Below are 9,856 nucleotides of genomic sequence, written 5' to 3'. Positions count from 1 at the left end.
CACTTCCAAGTGTACTTTATTTTTCAGCCTCAGGTTGTTGCTTGGTTGCAGTAGATCTCTAAATGGTCAGGACATGGCATTGATCAGTCCAACCATGTTCACGCTAGTATCACAACTTTTAACTGGATGAGAGAGTGTCAACATGGCCACCAGAGATTTAATTCCCAGAAAGAGTTCTTGCACAGTCAATATTAGGTAAGTAGATACAATTATTGCATTAAAACATTTTGGGAAAGTGTTTAAAGCTCATAGCTTATTGTATCAGCTGGATGATGTCCTGCAGGAGGGTTTTTATAGGAAGTCACTACCTGCATCTGTTACAGTGATCTTATTATAGTATCAAGTGAAAGCTTATTGATTGTAGACAACACTGAGGAAAGAGATGAAGAAAGTGAGTTAACAATAGGAATGTGTAGGCAATGACCAAAGCATGACAATGCTATCAGCTAATTCACCCATTCACTGACTCTTGTCACACACCTGTTATGCCTCATCCAAATGCCTTGAGCAAACAGATGTTTGATTCCTGTTTGATCTTTTGAGGCTGATCCATTTCCAAACAACAGAAGATGCTTGTTTTTTTTAGAATGAGCCCTTCCTGCAACTCTTGCAAGTCTTGCTAAACACCAGCCCTGGAAATACCTGAAAGCAATGAGGTGGTAACAATCTGCAGGCTGTAATCCACAAGTTTCTCAAAATAGTTTGGTGGAACTTTGGCCCATTCCTCCTGACAGAACTGGTGGAACAGGTCTTTCAGCCGACTTGCTTCACAAGCCTTTTCTGCTCTGCCCACAAATTTTCCAGAGAATTGAGATCAGGCTTTGTGATGGCCACTCCAAAACATTGACTTTGTTGTCCTTAAGCCACTTAGTAACTAATTTGGCTGTATGCTTAGGATCATTGTCTATTTGGAAGACCCATTTGCGCCCAAGCTTTAACTTCCTGTGTTAAGATGTTGCTTCAATATTTCCACGTAATGTTCTTTCCTCATGATGCCATCTATTTTGTTAAGTGCACCAGTCCGTCCTGCAGCAAAACACCCCCAAAACATGATACTGCCACCCCCCTATTATGACCAAACAGTTCCATTTTAGTTTTATCAGACCACAGGACATGTCTCCAAAAATTAAAGTCTTTGTCCCTGTGTGCATTTGCAAACTGTAATCTGGCTTTTTTTGTGTTGCTTTTTTTGAGTAGCCTTTCAGCCCATGTCGGTACCGGACTTGTTTTACTGTGAATAATGACACTCTCTTTCCAGCTTCAGCAGCATCTTCACAAGGTCTTTTGCTTTTCTTCTGGGGTTGATGTGTACATTTCACACCAAAACACTTAATCTCTGGGACACAGAACTCATCTCCTTCCTTTATACTTACATATAATTGTTTGAGCAGATGAATGTGGAACCTTGAGGCATCTGGAAATTGTCCTCAAGGATGAACCAGACCTGTGGAGGTCTACACTTCTCTTCCTGATGTCTTGGCTGATTTCTTTAGATTTTCAATGTTGTCACAAAAGGAAGCAGTGTGTTTGGGGTGTTGCCTTACAGTACATCCACAGGTGTGCCTTCAGTTAACTCAAATGTTGTCAGATAACCTATCAAAAGCTTCCAAGGCCATGACATCATCATCTGGACTTTCCCAAATATTTTGAAGGCATAGTCATCTTAGTGTATGTAAACTTCTGACTTTGAAGGAAGTAATAAAAAATTCTTTCTCTCCTTATTCTGGCATTTAGTAATTAGAAATAATTTTGGTAATCCCAACTGACCTAAAAGAGGAAACGTCTAGTCGGATTTAATGTCAGACAGTGAGAAAAAAAAAGGTTTTATGTGTTTTTATACAGTATATGTAAACTTCTGGTTTCAACTGTAAGTACCTAAACCTGTACTAGTCCCTTAAAAACGATTAGCACTAAAAATATGCATGTCCAGTAAGTGGTTGAACTTCATCACTGATGATGCTTGAATTGCATCGAAGTATTATTTCAACAGTAAATAATAAACTGTCTATCTATATTTGCAGTTTTTTGTTTTTCAAAGAATTTGCAAAAAAAAAGATGAATGTTTTCATTATTGTTTGAGTGTTGATGGGCATAAATGTCCATTTTTGTCCATTTAGCAATAAATCTAAAACAGTGCAGTGTGCAAAAAAGTGAAGGGGCCTGAATGCCTTCTAAATCCACTGTGTACATATTCATATTCACACTCAAAGAGATCTCAGTCAGATTATCACGCCTTAATTTTCAACAATCACTTTATTTGAGTTTGCTTTCTCCCTGCAAAAAGGTCTGTCACCTTCTGTGATCACATCACATCCTTGCAGAAGATTGGCTTTGTTTACTTAAACCAGTTTGTAGCTTTTTGTTCTGAAACAGGAACCCTAGAGGGTGGACATGCTGTCATCCAGAAAATGGGATGTAAGGGAAACACATGTTTTCAGTCACAAACAGGCCAGACAAGAGCATTGCTTTGAACTAATGAGTTGACATTGAGCTCTAGCAGAGAGTACTTTTATGCGAAGTGCTGATAACACTGGACAGCATTGTAGGGTTTGATCATTTATTCAATAGAAATGCATTTTTATACAGCTGTACAGACGATTTGTCTTTTGTTTGCTCTCTGTGCATTCAGTGTTAAAAATAAACACGAGAATATGAAATTGTGGGTTGTCTGTAATAAAACAATTTGTATGAAAGGTCAGTGAATACATGCTGTGTGTGTACTGTGCAAGATTGTGCAGAATCTATTCCATCCCCTGTCGCATCTAATAATTTATTCCATTTAAAACTAAGTAATAATTGGAATGTAGGAAATCTGTTTGCTTTCTGAGTTTTTATTAAAAGAAAAAATGAATGAGAGCTATTCAGATTTTTCTGAAAATAAGAAAATATTTTTGTGAGGAAAAAGAAGAAAAGCTGATAAACGTGGTATGAATTATAAATGGTATTAGTAATAGGGTTTAAATTGGTGATATAAATTGTAAATAGTATGATTAGTGCGATTTCAACAATGTGTGGATGCAGACTGTTTTCAGCTCATGTGTCTTTTCTTACAGGTATGAGAAGATGATCAGTGGAATGTACCTGGGGGAGGTAGTGAGGAATGTGCTGATGGATTTTACTGACAAGGGTCTGCTGTTCAGAGGCAAAGTGTCCGAGCGACTCAAAACCCGCGGCATCTTTGAGACAAAGTTCCTGTCGCAGATTGAAAGGTGAGCAACGGTTCCAGTCTCAACACATTTCCTCAGCTCACCTCTGTTCGTCATGGTAACGGTGCCTTAAGAAAAGCAAAGACGTGATAATCAGTCAAGATCAAACAAAGCCACAATAACAACACTGAACGTGTCGGAGTAATCAAATTAGATCACATTTGTCAAATGTACACAATAATTGGCTCTTATTTGAGAAAATCAGGCCCTTAATTATCACACGATGAATGAGAACCAAAGACAGGTAAAAGGAAGATGAGTAGCACCAAGAACACATGATTACATGAAATTACATCTATTGTATCTGCTGAGATTAAAGCCTGATCAGATATTTATGTTTTCTACATAATTTAGTCTCTCAGGACACACAGTTTTTGCCTCTATCTGCTGTGTCTCATCTTCCATTTGATTTAAATCCTTGCCTGTTTACTCCAGCTGACAAATAAACTGAAATGACTTGCGTCTGTCCTTCTAATGGCGCTGCTGGATGTTGTTTTCACAAAGTCAGCCTCACACTCATTAAAAAAAACAGCATGCATAGATGAATAAGCTGGTGATTAGTTCAGCCGGCAAATATCCCTTCATGGAGATCCTAAATGCAGGTGGATAATTTCTGTTTATTTTCAGTCAGACTCCAAAACAAACATTTAAAGTGATTCATGTAACAATCAATGTTTTTGGAAAACTGCACCAAGCTGGTGATTTTTGCCGTAAAAGCACAAAAGCACGCATCAGAACAGAAAGCTAAAACATATTGACAATGAATCCTCTAAACTTCTCTCTGTTGAATAATGTCTCTTTTCCATAACTATTATAATAATATATAATTTAAAGTCCCCATTAGCTACAACGACAACGCTCTGCACCACTATGCTTCCTATTTATTTATTTTTTGAAGACTTGTGTTACTCTTGGGGTCTGCAAATTATCTCTAGATCTGCTAAACCGGCCCCACTGCAGAGTGCTTGCCTCAGAAGCCTAAATGAAAGCAGCATATTAAATAATGTTAACCTTGTTATTCTATGCTGAACTGACAGTAAATCCAGAACAGAACAGTGTGAACCTGCCCATATGATTTAGATCTATGTCAACTCATGATCCTGGCACAACAACAGCAGAGGAGGAATATGACGCGGACAATTATCCTACCGTTTCTAAATGATGTGCCAGTTTACACGACTTTATTGCAATCCGTTTTAACACAATGTAGCCACACAAGCAGCAGGTATAATGCAGAGGTATTCACAGGTAGTCTGTTCCTCTTGCTGCCAAGAAACACATGTAAATCTTAAAAGGCTGTTGATGTGATGTCGATTGTTCAACCAGTGAGAATTTGTTCACATGAGAGCATATTGATCAACCAATCAACTTTGAGACTGCAGCATTACTCATTAAGTAAATCCTTAGTTTGACAATATTTTCGCCTCACAGTATCTAACGGTTAGTATTGTCATTATGCCAAATTAATGGACGCATGGTTAATATAGAATAAATTCAGCCAGTTCATTTTAAATTTCTCACTTTCCAGTGTTAAATGTAACAAGTGCAGCATGTAAACTCAGTTCTCAAACACCTTTAAACCACAAGGGTGAAATAGATTTTTTCAAAGGTACCACGCTGTCCTTGTAAAAGGTGTAGACGTCAAAGCAGCACAGCAGCCCACTCATGAAGACAGACAGATGTGGCAGTCTACTGTGTGTGGGGGAAAGGCGTTGATAGAAGGTAGACCTGAGACTTGGGACATGTGGGCACACGTTTCACAAGGACAGCTGCAGAAAGGCGCACTCTGGTGAATAAGATATTGGACAAGATTTATATTTGGAGTTTCATTTCTACAAAAGATTCTAATTCTCTTTAGAGTATTCTATTCTTTTACAGATTTTTGAAAGCATTCTGTATTTACTGTTCGGTTGCATACAAATCTGTGAAACAGAAATACCTTTTCTATAGTTACAGTTTCTAAATTCTAAAAGGAAATGTGTAACACTGCCTAGATCATCCATCCATTATCGATATACCACTTAATCCTCACTAGGGTCGTGGGAGGCTGGAGCCTACCCCAGCTGACTTAGGGTGAAGGCAGGGGACACCCTGGACAGGTCGCCAGTCTATCACAGGGCTACACGTAGCGACAGACAACCAAGCACACTCACACCTACGGACAATTTAGAATCACCAATTAACCTCAGCATGTTTTTGGACTGTGGGAGGAAGCTGGAGAACCCAGGTTCTTCAGGTAGGAAATTGAATTGATTTGACATAGTGTGGAAAGGCACACACGTGTGGTGTGAGGTCCAATAATTCAAGGTTCAGATTCGAGGTTACTTTATTAATACCCGTGGGTAGATTTGTTTTGCAGAAAACAAATGATAGCATTCGGCAGTCCTTATCAAAACACACATTGAACCTGACCGGCAGGGACTTGATTGAGTGACAAGACGAAAAAGACGACACAAAAAGACAAAAAAGTGCTCCGTGTTCTGCCATTCATCAATATAACAAAGATACCATAAAATAAACAAGATCAAGATAAATAAAAATAAAACACAATAAAAAAAAAAACCTTAGGGAAAAAACAGCAATTTCTGGAATAAAAAGTAGGATAAGAACATAAAATTTATTTAAAAGTCACAACGATAGATAGAGCTAAGATATAAAATAAGTACAATGAAAAAAAGTGCAAATGTCACGACTTATTGTGCTCAGTGGTGGCGATAGGAACAAAGCTGTTTTTATAACGCTTTGTCCTGCACCTTGGGATTAAAAACCTGCGTCCAGAGGAAAGATGCTGAAATTCACCTCATAGAGGATGGGAGTCATCATTAAGGATTGATGAAGCCATCCTCTGTATCTGTTTAGTGTACAGGGAGGCTGGACACGACTGTGACTCACCAATCAGGCGACTGGACCATCTCACTATTTGGTTCAATGAGTTTTTCTCTGTAACAGAGGTCTGACCTAGCCAACCAGTTCACATTGTATTTTAAGCCAAAAGCCATGCCATGACGTCAAATATACCCCTGTCATACAATTGTGGCAAAGCATACTGCAGACCAGGGCAAGGCCGTAAAACCGCTTCTAAAGCTTTGGGTGTTCAGTAGGAACAGTGGTGTCAAAAACTGTCAAATGAATGAAGTGTGTTACCACCGGGACTCTTCCTAGAGTCCTTCTAACAGAGCTTCAGAAGTCTTCTGGGTGAACCTGCTGGAAGGATCTCAGCAACATCCATCATTCAGGCCTTCATGGCGGAGCAGCTGGACAGAAGCCACTCGAGTAATAAGGCACATGACAGTCTGCTTGAAGTTTCTCAAACAGCTTTTAAAGGACCCAAGAAAAACATTTTTGGTCTCATGAGACAACAATTGAACTGTTTTGGCTGATTGATCACTATGTGTGATGAACAGCAGACATCACTCATCACCTGCTGATATCATTCCTATTCAGTATCAGAGAGGTGCTTAAAGAAAACCAGAGTGCATATGATCTGAAACTGGAGTGATTGTGCACCGTTCAGGGTGACAGCATATAGCTGAGACAACACTGCAGGGGCTTGTAGATGACTCTCTGACTGTCTTCGAGTAACCCAGCCAAAGCGCAGGCTTAAACTCTGAGTGTAGAGACATGAAGATGGTAGAGACTCTTCCCCTTCAGCCTGGCAGACCTTCAGAGGATCTGCATGAAGAATGGAACAAGCAGTGTTCTGTCTACATTTAGCAACAGTGGCTTTCAACCTACAATAATTTGCCCACCTTTGTTTGTAGTGATTTTAACTTATCTTCCTACAGAGCTAAACCTGTCTCCATTAGTTGATTCTGTCAAAGTATTTACTCCATATGCGTTCTTGTGCTGAAAGCAGCTCATCTTTATGTGTGTAACACTTGTAATTGTCTCTGATCCCAAAGTGACCGTCTGGCCATGCGTCAGATCCGCTCCATCCTGCAGCACCTGGGCCTCACCACATCCACGTGTGATGACAGCGTTCTGGTGAAGGAGGTGTGTAGCGTGGTTGCCCGCCGTGCAGCTCAGCTGTGTGGAGCTGGTTTAGCCGCTGTGGTTGACAAGATACGACAGAACCGCAACCTGAATCAGCTCTCTGTCACCGTGGGAGTGGATGGCACACTTTATAAGACGCACCCTCAGTAAGACAAAATTCCTTACACTTTTGTTTTTTTCCAGTTTTGCTATCCGATGAGCCTGGTTCAGTTGAATTAAGACTTGGATTGTCAGGAATCAAAGCAGGAGTCTAGATTTTCATACTCCAGCACTGATGTATTTGCTTGCAGTTGATTTGTAGCTGAAGTGGCAACTCTGTAGAGAATGTCATCCTTTGCTCTTTACACATACATCACTACACATTAACTAAACAACACCATCAAAAAGTAGAGATGGAAATTTTTACGTACTTTTTGTTTAACACTAAACTATATTTGTTTGTTTTTCTTCCTTACCTACCTTGAAGTTTCTCCAGCATCATGCAAGAAACACTGCAGGATTTAGCACCGCAGTGTCAAGTGACTTTCCACAAGTCAGAGGATGGAAGTGGTAAAGGAGCAGCGCTGATCACAGCTGTGGCCTGTCGGATCAAGAGTGAAGGACAATACTGAGGTGGACAGGTAGAGATGGAGCTATGACGACTGATTCTCTGTAATGGGTCACCATGACTGGTTACATACACACTGACCTGAGCTTAGCGCTGTACTTCAAATATTAGTCTGACTTCTTTTGTGTGTGTTCACATGTATGTGATTGTGTGTTATGTTTCTGGTTGTTTTAGATGTTTATTTTTATCTCATGTGCTGACATAGATTAGTAAGTTAGGTTCAGAAATGTTGGACCCTGTTGCACCTCGATGAAATGTGACTGTTACGAGCCATAGGGCTCATTTTTTTAAACACTCCCTTTACATTCTTTAGCCTTCACCATGTCTCCTCCCGGCGTACTATTTTTTAAAATGAAGTCTGTAATTTGTATTGAGTTTCTACACATTTGCACCTTTCTACACAATTGAGGTAAAATTTGGAAAAACTTGTGTATACATCACCTTTAGATCAGATGTCACAAAGTGCCTCACAATAAAAAAAGTAAGTGAAACACAGCTTATAAACAATCACAGTTGAATGTGGAATTGAACTAAGAAAATAAATGTAACACATTTGCATGACTTTTGTATTTGGAATACATATTTAAGCCCCATCTTTTTTTAAACTTGAATAAGATGTCTGATTGTGCTATAAACATGTACATGAATAAATACAATGATACATTAAAAGATGAATTTACAGCAATGCCCTATTAACTGACTGACGTCCCTCATCTCAGTATGCAACCATTTTAACTGTTGTCGAATGAAGCACTAATTTAACTTTTTCAAGATCTGTCAAAAGTTCTAGTTTTGCCATTCTTTAGACGTCTTCTTTAGAGAATTACCGATCCAGATCCATGGCTTCGAACTGTAGCAGGGAGACCTCTGCTTTTAGGCTATGTGTCTTTACTAGTGAACTTAACCATCTGGACCAGTTCTATGCAGTGATAAGGAGATGAGATAGGTTCTTTCATAATATTGCATAAATCAGGCCTTCATTTCCTTTCTTTTAGAGAAGTGGACATGATTCATAACATCTGGATAGCTGTTACATTAAACTTAAACCTATCTAGACTAGTGTTGTCACGATACTAAAATTTTAAACTCGATTTTGATACTGGGAAAAAAAACTCCATACTCAGTACTGATTTGGATACCATGGAGAAAAAAAATCTACTTTTTATTGAACATTCTTGAGGTAGAATAAAACAAATAATATTCATTTAGGCAAAAAGCTTCTGTAACAGCGCAAAGAAAGAATTGTGAAGTCTTAAAGTGTGCACTAAATACTGTAAGCAGAATTTTTTTGGAACACAATTTCACACACAAACTTTTAAAATATAAACGTAGACATGGTCATCGTTGCTGATGAAATAAAGCAGGTAATATACGCTGGAATGATTGCTTTTTGCTTGTGGATGGTTAGTCTTATTCAACCTCAGTTTGGCACTAGAAGAAAAAAAACTATGTGTACAAAATTACAAATCATGACGTCACATTCAACTAAAACCCCTGATTGCAACAACAACTTCAGCTTATTCACCTTTTAATCGTGTGTTTTACACGAACTGACGTAGAAAATGTTCAGTGCGTTTGTGGTGGAAGTCAACTTTTACATTTAATGTGGGATGAAATTGTTTATCAGTCCATGTAGTCCAGTTTAACGTTTCTCCGTGTGCTTGCTAAAAGCCTCATAGTGGTAATAATAACACGTTTTACGTGTACAATCAGGGAAAATATGCTTTGCCAAAAGAGCTGCTATGGATGTCAATATAAATATACGGCTACAGCAGCAAGCCGTTAGCTTTAGCTTAATGCTAGCGGAGGTTTTTTAAAACTAAATAAGCACTAATTTGTTGGTGCAACCGGACGTATGCTTAGTAGTGCATTATTTATATTGTTTACCAGTGGTGGACCGTCAGGGCCAGCGAGGCTTTCTGTGCTGGCCTAATCTCTATCTGCATCACTGACTTACATTGTAATATTTTCCCATTATTCTTGTTGCATTATGCCTAATAGTTTATTCTCTTCATTTCATAGTGTGTCTCTGAACTGTGGTGCCTCCAGC

The 9,856-nt window shown here is 39.0% G+C and overlaps 1 protein-coding gene across 1 annotated transcript in view; it reads left to right on the top strand.

The window, feature by feature from the left end:
• hk2 (hexokinase 2) overlaps positions 1 to 8,491 on the top strand; it is a 46,345-nt gene extending 37,854 nt beyond the window's left edge. The window contains exons 16-18 of the mRNA XM_008297737.1: positions 3,054 to 3,209; positions 7,109 to 7,345; positions 7,666 to 8,491. Coding sequence (XP_008295959.1) covers positions 3,054 to 3,209; positions 7,109 to 7,345; positions 7,666 to 7,810 — 538 coding nt within the window. The 3' untranslated portion in view covers positions 7,811 to 8,491. The remainder of the gene's footprint in view (positions 1 to 3,053; positions 3,210 to 7,108; positions 7,346 to 7,665) is intronic.
• The last annotated feature ends 1,365 nt before the right edge of the window (positions 8,492 to 9,856 follow it).

Source organism: Stegastes partitus, unplaced genomic scaffold, assembly GCF_000690725.1.
Source record: "Stegastes partitus isolate 25-593 unplaced genomic scaffold, Stegastes_partitus-1.0.2 Scaffold26, whole genome shotgun sequence".
Classification (NCBI taxonomy): domain Eukaryota; kingdom Metazoa; phylum Chordata; class Actinopteri; family Pomacentridae; genus Stegastes; species Stegastes partitus.
This window is presented reverse-complemented; position numbering and strand designations above follow the sequence as displayed.